The sequence below is a fragment of the Terrapene carolina genome, unplaced genomic scaffold, assembly GCF_002925995.2.
Source record: "Terrapene carolina triunguis isolate 2854851 unplaced genomic scaffold, T_m_triunguis-2.0 Scaffold67, whole genome shotgun sequence".
NCBI lineage: Eukaryota > Metazoa > Chordata > Testudines > Emydidae > Terrapene > Terrapene triunguis.
Window position 1 is genome coordinate 4,245,331 of NW_020664418.1, and position 20,227 is coordinate 4,265,557.

Consider the following 20,227-nt stretch of genomic DNA (forward strand, 5'->3'; position numbering starts at 1 on the left):
GACCATCAGAGTTTGACAGTCTGGGACTCTACTCTGCACAAACATAGCCACTTTGGGAAGCCTATGTTATTACACAAACCCCAGGAGGAAAACAGTAGTAATACTTTGCACGTACATAGTGGTTTTCTTTTGAGGCTCTCAAAGTGCTGGAGCTACTATTAGCCTGTTTTACAGATAGGGAAACTGAGGCACAGATGCATTCCCTTCTCTATAGATTAGGTTGCCATAAGCCCAGGCTCAAGTCCTTCCTTCCACTGGGTGCCAGGCAGTTTTTGATGCTAGTTTAAGGTCTTGTTCCTAATCTTCAAAGCAATTAATGGTTCAAGCTGTAGCTACATTAAAGACCCACTTTTAATCAATAACCAACACAACAGCTGTGATCCTCTGAGACATTGCAGCTCACAAAGCTCAGGATGAAGCAATCTTGGTAAAGGGGGCCTGGCTATGGAACAAACTTCCAGAGGTGAATGCAGAGAGTCTGACCATCTTTAGGAAATGCTGCAAAACCATCCTCTTTGAAAAGGTCTCTCTACCTTAGAGTGATGTGACAGCATTGACACACTCCCTTCTATCCAAAACCCTCCCTGAAACTAATCAACTTAAAAACCCCAAAATAGAAGTAAAATAATGCATGCTTAAAAATAAAGCAAAACCAAAAACCCTATCCAAAGAAGTTTTCATTTCAAAAAGGGAGAAACTCCATGAAAACCACTACAGACTTTGCTATTGCTATTTATTTTTACATGGAAGGTACTCAGATATTACAGTGATGGGTAGCAGGATAAAACGCTATGGTAGGCAGCTAAATAAAGAGGGGAAGTGACATGCCCAGTCACATCATGAGTTAATATCAAAGCAGGGAATACAACCCATTTCTTCTCATTTCCAGTCACTGCTATACTTGTTAAATAACAGTGCCTTCCTCAAAATGCTTGTCCTCTTTACACTTTCATGCTAGAAGCTGGTTCTGTTACCATGACTTTCAGTGATATGGACTATAGGTGTTCATAGGAACAGGAGATATTTCCCAATCAGATTAGTAATTCCCAAATTAGGCCAGTTTGAAATTTGCATGTGAAGGACATGGGGCTATGCTCCCATCGAGATCATGGTGGCTGGCTGGCTGAGTTTTCTGGATATGGTTGGGGTTGGAAAACAATGCACAAAGACAAGTGTGGGGGGGAAATCTGAGCTTTTACTGCAGCAGGAAGCACAATGAGATGCAGGGTAACAGAGCAGCTTGTCAGGAACTGAATCAGGCTTTGTCAGTGGAATTTTGCTTCATTGCCCTCACAGAACTGTCATGCTGGGGGGAGTCGAGGAAAAGGAGAAAGCAAGGGACACAAAGGTTTTATGTCCGTACATTTCTGGGCTGGCTCCTCAGTTCTGCCTGTCTGTCTGTTCTTGGGTTCTCAGGGCCCTGCAGTGGCAGCAGCCCTCTTGGCTCTCTGAGAAATAAGAGAAAAGTGGAGACAACATTATTATCCTTCACAATAGCTCCTATATACCATCTTGAAAAGTGGAGCTGGGCCTGCCCCACCTCAGAGGAGCCAAACAGCCCCACATCTGGGGTCTGTAAGGGGCCAGTGTCCTGCTCCAGCCTTTCTAGTGGGCTGAACCAGAACTCTGCATCCGAACAACATCCTGAATTCCTGAGGAAGTTAGATCTGGTTTGGATCCAAACTGTACTGATCTGTCCCAATGGCAAAGAGAGATCGATTTTCAAGCACTGCATGCCTGCCATGTACATTTGCCCTGGGCTGAGCCATGTGAATGGACCCCAGATATAGGCAATAGCTTGGGACTGACCTGGGTACAATTACACTGCGCACAGATATAGGCAATGGCATGCATCCCTCCTACTGTGCTGCCCGTAGTGAAGAATTATACTTTCTGGAATCAATGGCAGCATTTCACCAGGAGTGTTCCTTCCTGCCAGCCCTAGTAAAGATCCCTTTGATATTATTTACTGTTATTGGGCTTTTACGTTAGGGCCTAAGACATCTCAAACTAGGCTCTCAAAAATCTCTTCTTTGTCCATACAGCACCCAGCTCACTGGGGCCCTGAATCCAAGTAGGCACTCTGGGCACTATTATAATACAAATAATGAATAAGAATAATGATTTGATAGTCAATGAAAGACTAGTAAATAATAGCTCAAAATTTGGGATACAGTTCAAGGATGTGAACCAGCTAATAAGAACTTCATAGGCTGATTCCCTCCACAACATTTTGACATCTACCCTGCTCCAATCTCTCATCCACAAAGTCATATCACACGAATGGTCACCCAAAACACAAAGGATGGTTCAACACTGGTGATATTATCGAGATATCTGTCCCATTTCTGTGCATATGGTTAGTAACAAATAAGTAAAGTGCTTGGCTGTATTAAATATCAGTGGGAAAAGCGACTAGGAGGATGGTGGTTTCAATATATTTTAACGTTTGAGTTAAACAAATATAGAAAATCTCGCAAAACATTTTCTGTAGCTGGAAAATAACTTATCAAGGAAACTGGAGATGTCACTGGTTACAGTGAGCTAAAATGTAAAAATATATTAGTATGTTAGCATTTTTTCACTGCATTTCTCTAACATGTATATATTACTGTAGATCTTTTTGGTTATGTTTATTATATCTGTTTTGCTTATGATAGTGGCTGTGACACTGCACCCCATATTCTTCACAGTGATATTATTATGGCATAATTATGATGCATTTTATGCAAGATAAGTCATGTGAGACATCATTGGAAAGGTTATGATTTACTGAATATGATCATCCTATTTGTATGCATCTATCATTTTTGTATCTGAAATTAGGAATATTGACTATATTGGTCCTGCTTTGAGCAGGGGGTTGGACTAGATGACCTCCTGAGGCCCCTTCCAACCCTGACATTCTATGATTCTATGATTTGTATTACAAATGTGTTTACACCTGGGGAATGCCCACTAGGCAGAATGCACACAGTCTAGATGGCTGGCTGGAAAGGGCCATTAGAGAAAACAATAGGCCTTAGAACAATGGTTCTCAAACTTTTGTACTGGTGACCCCTTTCACATAGCAAGCCTCTGAGTGTGACCCCCCTAATAAATTAAAAATACTTTCTAATATATTTAACACCATTATAAATGCTGGAGGCAGAGCGGGGTTTGGGGTGGAGGCTGACAGCTCGCAACCCCCCATGTAATAACCTCGTGACCCCCTGAGGGGTCCTGACCCCCAGTTTGAGAACCCCTGCCTTAGAAGAAGTTTATCTCCCACCAGGGGTGGGAGGTGTCTTCCTGAGGACACTGCAAGCAGCCTCTGACTCCTGGTTGCTGTAACACTACAGGGTCATGTGACCAGGTCACCTGGTACTGGACTCCATATTGAAATACCAGTGTTTTTCCACTGACTGGCATGGGAACTAAGCTTTGAGACAAAGGGTTCCCGCCACATGCAAAAACTATTTAAGGCAGGGGAGTGACATCATCATGGTTCTTCACTGACTCCCCGCCCAAAGAGACTCCTGGAAACACCTGAGAAACAAAGACTGAACTGTGGGGAAGTGCTGGACCTAGGCTAGAGGGATTTTTAGTCTGTGAAAGGAACACCTGGGGTTTCTAAGCTGTAAGCAAGTGCAGCTGGCCCCTTAAGAATCTCTGCAGCCTGCTCGAATCATCATTTAGGGTGAGAATTTGCTACTCATATCCAATCTCTTTAGTATATTAAGCTTAGTTTGCATGTTTTGTTTGTTTGCTAGGTTATCTGCTTTGATTGGTTTGCTATCCCTTATAACAGTGGTGGGTAACCTGTGGCCCACGGGCCGCATGCAGCCTGTCAGGGTAATCTGCTGGTGGGCCAAGAAACAGTTTGTTTACGTTGACCGTCCGCAGGCACAGCCGCCCGCAGTTCCCAGTGGCCACGGTTTGCCGTTCCCGGAGCTGCGAGCGGCTGTGCCTGCGGACGGTCAATGTAAACAAACTGTCTCGTGGCCTGCCAGTGGATTACCCTGACGGGCTGCGTAGGGCCCGCGGGCTGCAGGTTGCCCACTACTGCCTTATAATCACTTAAAATCTCTCTTTTGTAGTTAATACATTTTATTTTTTCTTTGTCTAAAACCAGTGTGTGGGAGTCATAACTTGGGGCAGAAAGCTGTTGCGTATCCCTTCTCCACATTGAGGGAGGGGGTGAATTTCATGAGCTTACTCTATACAGATCTCTGGGCAGCACAAGATGGTATAATTTTGGGTTTACACTCCAGAGGGGGGTGTGCACTGGAGAAGCTGGGCAGTTCCTTAGATGAAGCCTCCCCATGCAGAGTTGATCAGTGTCTGTATGTTCTGCAACTGGGTGTGTCCCTAACTGTATGTGTGCTGGAGCCTGGAGAGGGCTTGGCAGGCTGGTGGGTCGGGGGGCTCAGTGGTACCCCAGTTTCAGGTGGCACCCTGGGGGGAACACGTCACAGTAGTCTCCTTTGTAAATCATTGAGAGCTACTGATGAAAAGCACTAGATAAGAGCTAGGTTATTATTATGTTTCTCTCAAATAGATTAGGGATTTTACAATGATTCAAGCCAATGACTCCAGCTTCTTGATAGATGGGGAAAGTGAGGTTAAGGCTCAGGTCCTGCAAACACCTATGCATGTGCTTAACTTTAAGCATCTGAGTAAGCGCACGTGTCCTCAAGTATAATACAGTAGTATGTAAGTAGTCCCCTTGCCCAGGCACTGCCTGTAGAACTCTGGCTAGTCATTCAAGGTACATGTACACTACATCTGGGAGGCGCGATTCCCAATTTGGGTAGATATACATGTGCTAACTTTGATCAAGTTAGCACAGGGCATCGTAGGTAAGCTGCCTGAGGACAATCCCTTCTGAGATCCTAGGCATGCACTCAGGTGGTCAGCCTGAGCTACAGCCTGTCCTGCTGTGGCCACACCACTATTTTTAGCACACTGACTCGATCAAAGCTAGCACATGTACATCTAGCAGAGCTGGGAATCACACCACTCATCTGCAGTGTAGGTGTACCCTAAGGCTCTCATCATTCGAACACTTAGACATATGCTTCACTTTAAGTATGTGAATGAGCCTATTGGCTTCAATGGATTAGCACATGCAGGATTGAGGCCTTGGTGGCTTGCTCAACATTACACAGAGCAGTGCCTAAATCAAGGGTCAGCAACCTTTCAGAGGTGGTGTGCTGAGTCTTCATTTATTCTCTCTAATTTAAGGTTTCACGTGCCAGTAATACATTTTAACGTTTTTAGAAGGTCTCTTTCTATAAGTCTATAATATATAATTAAACTGTTGTTGTATGTAAAGTAAATAAGATTTTTAAAATGTGTAAGAAGCTTCATTTAAAATGAAATTAAAATGCAGAGCCTCCTGGACCAGTGGCCTGGGCAGTGTGAGTGCCACTGAAAATCAGCTCGCATGTCAGCACACGTGCCATAGGTTGCCTACCCCTGGCCTAAATCCTCTCTGCATTGGTAACTCTGCGCTGTCGTGTGGGGTGGAATATGAGCTGCTTTGTACTGACTGAGACTTCTGTGGTGGTAATAAGCTGCATCCCCTGGGGAACTGGGAAGTCTCCCCATTTGTCAAAGCTCTAGATGAGGTTCCAACTAGATCCTCTGAGTACCTGTGTACAAAGAAGATCCATCCCAAACTCCTTCCACAACACGCATGTCATATTATCAACCATGCCATGGGTCTCAACCTCCCTCACTGGGATAGGAGAGGAGTTTGATGCAGAAGTCACAGGGAGGATTCCCCCTGAATCTTAGTTCTTGCAGCTTGTGGGGGCAGGTGTGTGAAGAAGGCTGCTGAGGTGTTTCAGCCAGCCCTGCAGTTGTGGATCACGCTGGGAGGAGCTGAGCCTTATCTATCAGGGGAGCCAGCGAGGTGACTTACAGCTGTGTGACACCCTGTGTGCCCTTGTGCTGACTTACCTCTTGGGCTTGTTGACTCCACTTCAGAGTAGGGTGGGGGTAACTGTGGTGGGCCAGGATAGGGGGGTGGCCAATATGGAAGTGTGTTGAGCGAACCTGCCCAGGGAGAACAGAAACCTTTCAGCATCTCAGGTGTGAACAGAGATCCCACCTTAGCTGAAGCCTCTGCCCAGTACCCTCTTTCAGTCTAGTGCTGACATGCTACTTGCTCTGGGCCATAACATGTGAGTGCCTGAGCTGAACAGTCCAAATGGAACTCTTTCTCTCTCACATTCTTCGTTTTCTATTCCTTACTGATTTCCAGGCTTCAGAGGAGTTCCTCGGTGAAGATCTAGCTTATCCTGGGAAATAGCTCTGAAGGAAAAACTGAGCTACCCCAAGGCAGTTTCACCAAATGACTATGGAATAGAAGTTCCTCTACTGGTGCTGGGGCTCCAATAATGCACTTTATTACTGCTCTGAGGTCCCAATCCTGAGAGGTGCTGAGGTACTGTAAGTCTCTGAGTGCCTTCAACTCCCACAGACTCCAGTGGAAATTGAGTGCTCAGCATCTTGCAGGTCTGGGCCCTAATTATGAGTCATTGATTACAACAGATATGTAACAGATTTAGTCATGTTGCTTAATGTGCTACTGGAAGGTGCTCAGATACTACAGTGATGAGTGCACTGTGAGAACCTACACAGAACAGAACAGAACAACAGAACAGAACAGAACATGGGCCAACTTTAACAAATATTAAGGGCAGACTGCTGATCACTGAGAGCAATGGGAGTGGCAAAAGCACATCCTAGGGAGGAATTTAACCCTACGATAGCTCAGAATTCATGTCAGGAAAGCATGGGCTCACAGGGCTGGGTGGGGAAGCCCAGGTGTGAATGAAGAAGGTAACTGAGCTCTTCTCTCATCTGAGAAAGGTTGAGCCCTTCACACGACCAGCGATACTGCTAGTGGAGCACAGTGTGGGGTAACCCAGTAATGAAAGAACCTGGATATAGAAGGCCTGATCCAAAGCCTTTGAAGTCAATGGAAAGATTTTGACTGACTTCTATGAGCATTGGATGGGCCCATGGTTCTCTCCTCTCGCAGGCTCCAGCTGGAAGTTTGGAGGATATTTCACGTAACCAGGGTGAAAACGTTTCAATGCTTACGGGGAACCTGAGGTGCTGATGGGTGGGCGTAGGTGTAGATGGAGGCTGTTGGATAGTCCTGAAGATTAGCAGCCTCTCTTAATGTATCTGTATATTTAACAAGCAGAAAGAAAATCATGTTAGTAAAAATAAATCCTTTGCATGTGTCTAGTACCTTTACACTGTGAGTCTCACAGTGCTTTGCAAGTACAAATCTAGCTGTTGGAAAGATTTACAAGGCACTAATCCCCATGATACCACGGCACTGAATCTCCTCAAGCACTGGGAGCAGGAGTTGGACTGAGCCAGGATGCTGTACCGACACTCCTCTGTGGCTCTAATCGATTCTGCAGAATTTAAATGTTCACTGAAAAGGTAATTACATTTTCTAGACATCGTAGTTTTGAAGACAACCTTTAGAACAGAAGCCAGTTCAGTGGTGCCTCCCTGAGTCTGCATGCAGCCTGAAACAATACCTTTGCCCCCCGGCATCTTACTTGGTTATTGACTCTGAAGCTCAATGATAACAGTGATGGCAACATTGTTAACTATTGCACCACTGAGCCTGTGTGCAGAAACATCCAGCTACTTTAGAACTGGTGGCAGAGTGTGGAGGACTGATTTTCCTACGAATTAAACTAAGGTACAGAGAGGGGAAGTCAGTGATAGGGCAGACACTAGAACCCAAGGAGTCCAGATTCTAACCAGTCAAAAATTAAACACTTTTAATTAAACATACTGACAAACTAGACTGGTGAATTCTATCTGCACCAAAGCAGCGTCAGGCAGGAGAATATGAGGTGGAAAATGCAGGGCATAGATCAATGCTAGGAAGAGGATCCTTGTATTAAGGACTGATGCTAAAGCTCTGGAAAAAAATCCGAGTTGCTCAGGCCTGGTCTACACTTAAAAAATCAGGTCGACTTAGCTGCGTTGGTTAGAGGCAACCTATGCCAACCTAACCCCCCTGTGTAGACACATCTGTGTCACCGGATGAATGCTTCCATCAACATAGCTACCTCAGGGTGTTCCTGGAGGTGGTGTTCCTATGCTGATGGAATACCTCCTTCCGTTGACGTAGGCTGCATCTACACTACAGGGTTATGCCAGCATAGCTGCAGCGACATAGCTATGCTGGTATAGTCTCTGTAGTGTAGACATACCCTCAGTAAAAAGAACAGGAGTACTTGTGGCACCTTAGAGACTAACAAATTTAGTCACCCTCAGTGTTTTCCAGTAATCCTGATAGGATTACAACCATCTCCCTGCTAGTGCAGCATTGTCGCCTGCTGATACAGTTACTAGTATTATGTCCAGTCTAGTTTCCACCACATCCGTTGGGAGGTGTAACAGGGTGGCTTGCCCCTTGAGGGCTGGAGGGCCTGGAGCTAACCAATCCTGATTACTGAAGAGGTACACCTGGGTTGGATCAGGTAGTTCCCTAGAATGAGCAGCAGGTAGCTGTAGTGAAGTGGGAAGCTTGGAAAACTGCAGGAAACAATACAGGTTCCTTCAGGGAAGACCCTGGTACCAGGGGGTTTGAAAGCCAGAGCTAGAAATCTGAGACTCCAGCCAGGTAGTGGCCTACCATAAACAGGTAAGGCACCAGCAGGAAGGCCTGGGACTGGGAGTAGGGTGAATTGGAGCTGGCTGGGGGTGAACAGGTTCCAGCAGAAAGGCCTGGGGTTTACCCACGAAGGCTACAGGCAGGAAAAGCCTGGGAGGGTAAAACTGATGGACTAGGTTTTGGGATGTTGAGTTTCATTTTGGGGCACAATTTCTGTGAATAAACTGGTACCCTTGAGAAGGGGTGGTGTGAATGACTAAGAAAAGCTTGTGTGGAGTCTGTTTAAGAAACCCTTTGAGGGATATGTTGTTAGCATGGTACTGTAGAGATTCTCCTTGCCATGAGAGGGTGCAAGGGAGATGACTGACCCTGACTTATGCCTCAGGCTAATAGATCCTTCGGGGTCAGAAAGTTTTTCCTGGTAACATAAATTTTACCTGACTTAATGTCATCATATCCCATAAGTACTAGCTATACTCAACTGTTTGCTCTAGTTCTGGCCCCTACTTTATCATGCTAACTAGTTACTCCTCTGTGGGTGTTTACACCCCTCAGATATCTGGGGATAGAGATCCATATATTTGATGCTTAGCCAAGGGTTTCAACAACTGTTAGACAAATTCCTAATTGTCTCATCTGCAGGTATGATCATTATTATGTAGTAATTACTGTCATGTAAGTTACAGAATCCTAAATACCAAAAACCAGATCCACAAAGGTATTTAGGCTCCTCACTTCCCTTGAAATCAGTGTTGTGAGCATGTTGGTCCCAGGATATTAGAGAGACAAGATGGGTGAGGTATGGTAGAACCTCAGAGTTACGAACACCTCAGGAATGGAGGTTGTTTGTAACTCTGAACAAAACATTATGGTTGTTCTTTCAAAAGTTTACAACTGAACATTGATTTAATACAGCTTTTAAACTTTACTATGCAGAAGAAAAACGCTGCTTTCCCTTTATATTTTTTTTGTAGTTTACATTTAACACTATACTATATTTGCATACTTTTGGGGTTTTTTTGGTCTCTGCTGCTGCCTATTGCATGCTGTACTTCTGGTTCCAAATGAGGTGTGTGGTTGCCAGGTCAGTTTGTAACTCTGGTGTTCATAACTCTGAGGTTCTACTGTAATATCTTTTGTTGGACCAACTTCTGCTGGTGAAAGAAACAAGCTTTCAAGCTTACACAAAGCTCTGGGCTCTGTGAAGAAGAGAAGGAGCTCTGCATAAGTCAAAAGCTTGTCTCTTTCACCAACAGAAATTGGTCCAACAAAAGGTATTACCTCACCCCCCTTGTCTCTCTATTGAAATCGGTGGAAGCTAGGAGCCTAAATGTGTGTGTGGCTCTGGGCCCAACTTCATGCAGGAGCTTGGGAAATCCAGCCAACATGCCAGTCAACCCTTGGAGTGTTAATTATCTTGACGAATATTCTATACAACCTCTGTGAAGCTTCTTCACCTGCCTAACCAGTCCTACCATCTGCACCCATGGAAAGATAATCGGTTTCCTGAAACTTGCATCATACCATAAACAAAACCAAAGATGGAGCATAAGATATAGATAAGAGCTGGGAAATTTCAAGATGCCTAAGGGAGTTAGGCACCTTTCAGATATTTAGACTAGGAAATGGGGTAAAAGGGTGCTGCGTCAGTTCAGAACAGGAACATCACCCGTAACAAGTCTGACCACAAGGTGTGAGAAGCAAAACAGAAGGAATCTTTAGAGCTCCACACTGCAAAGGTCAGAAAAAAATGGTAGCAGACTTTCCCCTGTCCTTTGCAAGAGGCAAAAGAAACTGAGTACAGGAGATGAAGAGAGGGACCCTGAGTGTGCATGGCAGTTGAGTTCAGGCACTGGGTTGAATCAATATCCCTGAGCACAGTGAGTGAGTGCTGATGCTTGGCATGTGGCTTGTTGGTTCCACAGTTGTCTCTCTTCCTGGCTGTTTCACATGTGGGATGGGATCTGTGGTTGTGAAGGAAGAGGAGAGGGTTATTCACTTGGGATGATAATGCCCTACTTTAATGGTGCTGGGAGAATAAAGTCATCAACATATGTGAGACACTCAGTCCCAGATCCTCAAAGGTCTTAAGATACCTAACTCCCACGGATTTTCTAAAGACCCTTAGTAGTGTCAAGAGTCAGACTCCACAGCTGTTATAATGGTAACTAGGGTGACCAGATAGAAAGTGTGAAAAATCAGGACAGGAGATGGGGGGGGGGGGTAATAGGCACCTACATAAGAAAAAGCCCCAAATATTGGGACTGTCCCTATAAAATCGGGACATCTGGTCACCCTAATGGTAACGTAACCATTAACACAACTCCTTGTGTTTGTGTAGGGCATAAGAGACACAAGGTCTGTACCAGCCCACATTGGTCAATCATTTGGCTTTTATATTGCATCCTTTTGTCTGTACTGCCCTTATAGGGCCCAGTTGTGGTGACCTTGTTCTGATTTAGAAGCACACTGCTCCACAAGTAATTTTATTAGCTTCAATAGGACTACTCTTGCAGTATAATGAAAGGACAGGTATCAGAATCTGGCATGTATATTGTAAGCGCTTTGCAGCTAGGACCTTGCCTTCCTACATGTGTATAAAACAACCACCAGACTTTTGGCATTATGCAGAACCATCAAGAGCCTCACCTGCTGAAGACAGGGTTTTGATCATATTCAGGCAATCAGTGGCTTCATACAGGAAGATGAATTTGAAGGTGAGAACACCTTGACTGGAAGCTAAGTGGATGAGATTATAGTGAGCCCATGAGTCAAGTCACCTGATGTTCCTTCACCAGAGACATTTCCTCTTTCTCCAGTTTGCTCTTTTGTCCCTGTTTCCTCATCTCTTTGAACCCTGTTATTTTTCCTACTGCCATGATCTTCCCTCCCACTGTTTCATGGTTCCTTTCCCTGTCATTATGCTGACATGAATACAACACAGAAACTACACCTGTGAGGCAATCCTTGGACTGCCCTCAAATGAACCTGATGAAAGGGAGTGGTCACTCTTATATCATGTCTGTTCTTTTAGTGCTACACACAATGATCCTTTGCAGTTCTCCTCTCAGGATCCCAAAGCACTTTACAATCACTAAGTTTCTCAACCAGCCTGTGGAATAGGTATCATTACCCCTCTGGGAGGAGCTGAGGCACAGAAGCAACCAACATGACACAGTAAGTAGCTGGTAGAGTTGGGGATAGAACACAGGAGTCCTGAGTCCAATCACCTGCTGTAAGTAGTTACTTGGGCCCAGATCCTCAATGGTATTTAGCACCTAACTCCCATAGAAACCAATAGGAGTTGGGCACCTAAATAACTCTGAGGAACTGATAATGTGCGGAAAACCTGTGACACACAGTTAGCCAGATAAATTCATCTGGGGTAAATATCCTCTGAAGATATTTTTTGAGGGATGCATGCGTGTGTGAGTAATGTATTTTCTATCCTAACTGAAAATGGTGGCTGGTTAATCCAAGATGTATGGACATCCTGGGTTTTATCACAGCCCTCGCTTCCTATTTCTAGGGGAGGGCCTCCATTGCCCTCAGCTGAGTGCAAGGGAGTTGGGTTCAGACCCCCTGGAAATCAGATGTAATCGTGGTTTTATATTTGTGATGAATAAACCATGCCCTGTTTAAAGTGATCATCAAAATGATAGCAGGATATGGCCTTCTCCTGGTCAATACACCTGCATGTAGACCTCTCTACAGCCTCACAGGCAATATCTGCTAATATCCATCTGCTTCTCCTCATTCAGAGTAAGTGTGACAGGAGACACAATGAAGTGTGGCAGCAGTAGGGTCCTGGGTATGGTAAGGTACGACACATACTAATAGTCCCTTTGATATATTGCTGTCTGGAGCTCAGCTCCTCCCCTATCATACAGTCCCCCAGGAGCTGAAGTGGAAAGCGGATGGTCGTGGAGCCCTTGTCCTTGTGCTGGAATATCATCTAGGGAAACAGAGACAAGAACTGGTTCAGGAAGAGTATTGCTTTGAGCTTTGTTGCTTATTTGGGGAGTGTGATCAGAAAGGGAAGGGAGAGACCTAGGGAGGTGCCAATGCTGGAGATGATAAGCAAGCTGCAGCTAAGCAGCTGACACCAATGCAAACCTGTAACCCCACTGCTCTACTAACTATACTGGATCCCTCTGCAAGTTCTAGAGCTTCATGCTAATCTTCATGGCAATCAATGGGCTTTGCCTACCTTCTGAGGGATCACCTCTTTCCCTGTCAACAGTAGTTACTACAACAGCTTTGCTCACCGGCAAACATGGAATTTTTTGACAGGTTTCAGAGTAGCAGCCGTGTTAGTCTGTATCCGCAAAAAGAACAGGAGTACTTGTGGCACCTTAGAGACTAACAAATTTATTAGAGCATAAGCTTTCGTGGGCTACAACCCACTTCTTCGGATGCATATAGAGTGAAACATTGAGGAGATATATATACACACATACAGAGAGCATGAACAGGTGGGAGTTGTCTTACCAACTCTGAGAGGCCAATTAAGTAAGAGAAAAAAAACTTTTGAAGTGATAATCAAGATAGCCCAGTACAGACAGTTTGATAAGAAGCAAGTGTGAGAGTACTTACAAGAGGAGATAGATTCAATGTTTGTAATGGCTCAGCCATTCCCAATCCCTGTTTAACCCTGAGTTGATTGTGTCTAGTTTGCATATCAATTCCAGCTCAGCAGTCTCTCGTTGGAGTCTGTTTTTGAAGTTTTTCTGTTTTAAGATAGCCACCCGCAGGTCTGTCATAGAATGGCCAGACAGGTTAAAGTGTTCTCCCACTGGTTTTTGAGTATTATGATTCCTGATGTCAGATTTGTGTCCATTAATTCTTTTGCGTAGAGACTGTCCGGTTTGGCCAATGTACATGGCAGAGGGGCATTGCTGGCACATGATGGCATATATCACATTGGTAGATGTGCAGGTGAACGAGCCCGATGGTATGGCTGATGTGATTAGGCCCTATGATGGTGTCACTTGAATAGATATGTGGACAGAGTTGGCATCGGGCTTTGTTACAAGGATAGGTTCCAGGGTCAGTGTTTTTGTTCAGTGATGTGTGGTTGCTGGTGAGTATTTGCTTTAGGTTGGGGGGTTGTCTGTAAGCGAGGACAGGTCTGTCTCCCAAGATCTGTGAGAGTAAAGAATCATCTTTCAGGATAGGTTGTATTGGAAATTATTCAACCATCAACCTCAGCCTAGATCAATCCACACAAGCGGTCCATTTCCTGGACACTACTGTGTTAATAAGCGATGGTCACATAAATACCACCCTGTACCGGAAACCTACTGACCGCTACACTTACCTACATGCCTCCAGCTTCCATCCAGGACACACCACACGATCCATTGTCTACAGCCAAGCTCTAAGATATAACCGCATTTGCTCCAATCCCTCAGATAGAGACAAGCACCTACAAGATCTCTATCAAGCATTCTTAAAACTACAATACCCACCTGCTGAAGTGAAAAAACAGATTGACAGAGCCAGACGAGTACCCAGAAGTCACCTCCTACAAGACGGGGCCAACAAAGAAAATAACAGAACACCACTAGCTGTCACCTTCAGCCCCCAACTAAAACCTCTCCAGCGCATCATCAGAGATCTACAACCTATCCTGAAAGATGATCCTTTACTCTCACAGATCTTGGGAGACAGACCTGTCCTCGCTTACAGACAACCCCCCCAACCTAAAGCAAATACTCACCAGCAACCACACATCACTGAACAAAAACACTGACCCAGGAACCTATCCTTGTAACAAAGCCCGATGCCAACTCTGTCCACATATCTATTCAAGTGACACCATCATAGGGCCTAATCACATCAGCCATACCATCAGGGGCTCGTTCACCTGCACATCTACCAATGTGATATATGCCATCATGTGCCAGCAATGCCCCTCTGCCATGTACATTGGCCAAACCGGACAGTCTCTACGCAAAAGAATTAATGGACACAAATCTGACATCAGGAATCATAATACTCAAAAACCAGTGGGAGAACACTTTAACCTGTCTGGCCATTCTATGACAGACCTGCGGGTGGCTATCTTAAAACAGAAAAACTTCAAAAACAGACTCCAACGAGAGACTGCTGAGCTGGAATTGATATGCAAACTAGACACAATCAACTCAGGGTTAAACAGGGATTGGGAATGGCTGAGCCATTACAAACATTGAATCTATCTCCTCTTGTAAGTACTCTCACACTTGCTTCTTATCAAACTGTCTGTACTGGGCTATCTTGATTATCACTTCAAAAGTTTTTTTTCTCTTACTTAATTGGCCTCTCAGAGTTGGTAAGACAACTCCCACCTGTTCATGCTCTCTGTATGTGTGTATATATATCTCCTCAATGTTTCACTCTATATGCATCCGAAGAAGTGGGTTGTAGCCCACGAAAGCTTATGCTCTAATAAATTTGTTAGTCTCTAAGGTGCCACAAGTAAACATGGAATTGTCCATGAAACAAGCAAGAGTCATGGAAGTGTGAAATGGAAATTTCTCAGCTGCTGGCCCACTACTGCTGAATCCCTTCCCTGAGAGATTACAAGATCCATCAATCTCACCATTGCCAGGAAGAAATGGAAAATCCATCACTTTGCAACAGCATGTGCATGATGATACCCACCCTCTGGAAATAATATATTCTAAGACATGTGGGCAGAAAGGAGAGCAACATTAGGGTGTACCAGTATGTTGTGTTTTGCCTTGACAAAGAACAACCATACGTTCAGTAGAAATGACTTTAACATGAAAGGAAACCAACAAAACAAGAAGGAAAAAAGGAAAGCCTTCAGGAGAGAGGATGGTGTGTATGTCTCTTCTGTAAAAGGCTGCATCTGAAATTAATGCAAAATGGCAGCTGCCTCCAGAGAACGTAAAGGTACAGCAAACAGAAAGCAAAATCATAGCTGTTGTTTCATGTACTGCATGCTGGGTAATAACATGAGAGTTGTTTTATTAGGCCTGATTTATGCTACTGGGTTTTACCAGTATAGTTAAACCAGCAAAACTCTCCTAGTATAGATGCAATTATAGAAGTACTTATACCAGGATAGTGTATGCTGTTTCCCCTAACTTGCAAAATCTATACCGGTATAACTACTTTTGTATTGCTATAATTGTCTAAACTAGGGCTCTTACCTGTGTAGTTATGTTAGCAAAAACTATCATATCCCTAAATAACATGCTGGGAAATTTTTCTTATGTAAACTAAACTGGTTCTTTATTAAAGCAGTAATTTACATAGCTGCTGCAACTGCAAATTAACAGTCTATCCACATGAACACAATCCATGCTCCTTCCTTCAGCTGCCATGCAGTTTGCTAAAGCAGTGATGTAGCGTTGTAACACCCATATTAATTTCCTGTTTGTGTGGCTGGCTTATGGCCTTTGTAGTTTTGCCAGGTGTTCAGACGCAACATCGTTTGGCATGATGTAAATAATTAGATTTAGAGTCTGGATCCTTACTTTGTACTGTGTGAGATACAGAATCCCTTTCTTTGCCCCTTGGAGCTCCTCAGGGAAGTTTGGCATCTCGTCCAGCACTAGCAGTATGTTACCGAAATGAGCTAGAACCCTGGAAACAAAACCCTCAGATATATTACCCCACAAAGAAACACACACAACAGGGAAATCAGAGGGAAAACACAGAAATGGTATACTTAGGCCTTTCCCTTTGCATATCATCTTTATGAATGTTTGCTGAGAAGGGGCCCGATCCCGTGAGATGCTGAGTAACTCCCACAAGGTTTTGAGTGCCTCCCAAGTCCCACTGACATTGAAGCTCACTCAGTACCTCATAGGATCAGGTCCAAAGAGAGGAAGTGAGGATTGCTGCACTGGTTCCCTGTGGTCTATGCTGTGTGTACACTAGAGAATGAAACTCTTGGTAAATGAAGCAATTAAGGTTGTCAAACGATTAAAAAAATTAATTGTGATTAATCATGTGATTAAATAAATGGTATTCTATTATTGTTAAATATTTTTGGATGTTTTCCACATTTTCAACTATATTGATTTTAATTACAACACAGAATACAAAGTGTATATTGCTCACTTTATATTTATTTTTGCTTACAAATATTCGCACTGTAAAAAAACAAGAAATAGTATTTTTCAATTAATCTAATACAAGTACTGTAGTGCAATCTCTTTATCATCAAAGTTGAATTTATAAATGTAGAATTCTGTACAAAAACCCCTGCATTCAAAAATAAAACAATCAGTCCTACTTCTTGTTCAGCCAATTGCTCAGACAAACAAGTTTGTTTACATTTGCAGAAGATAATGCTACCTGCTTCTTGTTTACAATGTCACCTGAAAGTGAGAACAGGTGTTTGCATGGCACCGTTGTAGCTGGTGTTGCAAGATATTTACATGCCAGATGCGCTAAAGATTCATACGTCCCTTCATGCTTCAACCACCATTCCAGAGGACATGGGTCCACGCTGATGACGGTTTCTGCTCGATAATGATCCAAATCAGTGTGGACTGACGGATGTGCGTTTTCATCATCTGAGTCAGATGCCACCAGCAGAAGGTTGATTTTCTTTTTTGGCTTCTTTTTCGTGTTCTGTGGTTTCCACATCAGAGTGTTGCTCTTTCAAGACTTCTGAAAGCATGCTCCACACCTCATCCCTCTCAGATTTTGGAAGGCACTTCAGATTCTTAAATCTTGGGTCAAGTGCTGTCGCTATCTTTAGAAATTTCACATTGGTATCTGTCATAACTATAAAGGGAAGGGTAACAGCCCTCCTGTGTACAATGCTATAAAATCCCTCCTGGCCAGAGACTCCAAAATCCTTTTACCTGTAAAGGGTTAAGAAGCTCAGGTAACCTGGCTGACACCTGACCCAAAGGACCAATAAGGGGACAAGATACTTTCAAATCTTGGTGGGGGGGAAGGCTTTTGTTTGTGCTCTTTGTTTTGGTGGGAGTTCGCTCTTGGGACTAAGAGGGACCAGACATCAATCCAGGCTCTCCAAATCTTTCTGAACAAGTCTCTCATATTTCAAACTTGTAAGTAAACAGCCAGGCAAGGCATGTTAGTTTTATCTTTGTTTTCTCAACTTGTAAATGTACCTTTTACTAGGGTGTTTACCTCTGTTTGCTGTAACTTTGAACCTAAGGCTAGAGGGGATTCCTCCGGGCTCTTTAAGTTTGATTACCCTGTAAAGTTATTTTCCATCCTGATTTTACAGAGATGATTTTTACCTTTTTCTTTAATTAAAAGCCTTCTTTTTAAGAACCTGATTGATTTTCCTTGTTTTAAGATCCAAGGTGTTTGGATCTGTATTCACCAGGGAATTGGTGAAGAGTCTCTCAAGGCTACCCAGGGAAGGGAATTAGCACATTGGGAGTGGTGGCAGCGGACCAAATCTAAGCTGGTAGTTAAGCTTAGAAGTTTTCATGCAGGCCCCCACATCTGTACCCTAAAGTTCAGAGTGGGGAAGGAGCCTTGACAGTATCTTCTTTGCATTTTGTCAAATTTGCAGTGAAAATGTTCTTAAAACGAACAACGTGCTGGGTCATCATCTGAGACTGCTATAACATGAATATATGGCAGAATGTGGGTAAAACAGAGCAGGAGACATACTGTTCTCTCCCAGGGAGTTCAGTCACAAATTTAATTAAAGCATTATTATTTTAATGAGCATGTCCTCTGGAATGATGGCCGAAGCATGAAGAGGCAAATGAATCTTTCGCGCATCTGGCACGCAAATATCTTGTGACTCCAGCTACAACAATGCCATGAGAACGCTTGTTCTCACTTTCACGTGACATTGTATTAAGAAGTGGGCAGCATTATCTCCTGTAAATGTAAACAAACTTGTTTCTCTTAGCTATTGGCTGAACAAGCAGTAAGACTGAGTGGACTTGTAGGCTCCAAAGTTTTACAATGTTTTGTTTTTGAGTGCACTTATGTAACAAAAAAATTACATTTGTGAGTTGCACTTTCATGATAAAGAGATTGCACTACAGTACTTGTCTGAGGGGAATTGAAAAATACTATTTCTTTTGTTATTTTTACTGTGCAAATATTTGTAAACAATAATATAAAGTGAGCTCTGTATACTTTGTATTCTGTGTTATAATTTAAATTGATATATTTGAAAATGTAGAAAAGCATCCAAATTTCAATTGGTATTCTGTTGTTTAACAGTGCAATTAATTTTTTTGAGTTAATTGTGTGAGTTAACTGAGATTAAACAACAGGCCTAGAAGCAATGGGATAGTGCCAGTATAAGTGCTGACAGTGCAGTGCATCCATGCTAGTTATGCTATTTCAGATTAGAACTACGCACTCATGATAAACACGTGAGAACTATATATACAAGCACTAGCTAGAAGATCTGATCCCACAAACCCTCCTTGTGCAGAACTCCCATTAGGGTCAACAGAAGTTCCACACAGGATTGGGCCCAACATTTCTAGGCTTGTTTAATGCTATTGTTTTATGATATAAGTACATACTACCTATATCTTTTCTGATTATTTTCTTTATATTGTTTGCAAAGCTCTCTGGGATCCCATGGGAGGAAGTTTTGCTAGATAATTGGCTTTATCAGCATAATTATTACAATGAAAAAAGGATCAATCAATTAAGCAGCTTTTATTTTAAAATATTAACAATTCTATTCAGCATCTGATCCTCACACAAAATATTAATCTGATCTGTCATGCTCTATATGTTTCAGAGAGGGAATTAATTTCCAGAACATAGATGGTTGCCTAAAGCAGATATTTAAGGCATATAAGTGGGAATTTTGACAATTGGACCCCCCTGTGGGTTTGTTGCTAAAGCTGCACACACCGACCCCACTTACAACAAAATTTGCTGGTTTTACCTTTCCTCAGAGTTGTTGGTTGTCCTGGAGAATTGGTACCTGGTCACTTCCATTCCCTATCACTGAAAGGTGCTCTGCCTCTTGACTACAGTGTCACACGCTCCCTAGGAGTGCTGGAGGCAGTGAAATGACTGTGTGAGTGACCAGCAGCTCTTTGTGATGGCAATAGATGAGGTAACACAACAAAGGCGTTTAATACAGCAGGAGCCTTGAAATATACAAGGGCTTTGGTCTCCATAGGCCACAATCTCTCCTGGTGAGATTAGTGCAGACATAAGCACATTGAGCCCCCAAAGTATGTGCAGGGACTCACACACATTACTGGGAGTCCCACCTCAGACCCATCAGCCCCTTAGCAACACACTGTGAATCTGATTTTCATTTAATGGATTCTGTTTTTTTTAATTAATTCTTTAAGCTGTATAGCATTTCATGAAGAAAGGGAAATGATAATGGACGATTCCAATGCTACTCAGAGGGGGAGATACAAAATAAATAGCCTTCTAGAGCAGTGGTTTTCATCCTATCTTTCATTTGCGGACCCCTAAAAATGTTTTCAAATGGTGGTACAGACCCCTTTGGCAATCTCCACGGACCATAGGTTTTGAAAACCACTGTTCTAGGGTGTTTATAGAGCCTTTAGTTTCTTCTGGGGGTGAAGTTCAGCCATTTACAAGTAGAGGAGAGTACCCGGTACCCAGTGTATTATACATATC

At 43.4% G+C, this 20,227-nt stretch overlaps 1 protein-coding gene across 1 annotated transcript; it reads right to left on the reverse strand.

The window, feature by feature from the left end:
- Window positions 1–1,301: 1,301 nt before the first annotated feature.
- On the reverse strand, window positions 1,302–19,564 carry LOC113406038 (WW domain-binding protein 2-like). The gene is made up of 7 exons (XM_029910714.1): window positions 19,512–19,564; window positions 16,132–16,240; window positions 12,476–12,596; window positions 11,291–11,380; window positions 7,096–7,182; window positions 5,947–6,042; window positions 1,302–1,448 (listed from the first exon to the last, which is right to left on the reverse strand). The coding sequence occupies exons 1-7, from the start codon at window positions 19,562–19,564 to the stop codon at window positions 1,381–1,383; spliced, it is 624 nt and encodes a 207-aa protein (XP_029766574.1). The 3' UTR covers window positions 1,302–1,380.
- Window positions 19,565–20,227: the final 663 nt, after the last annotated feature.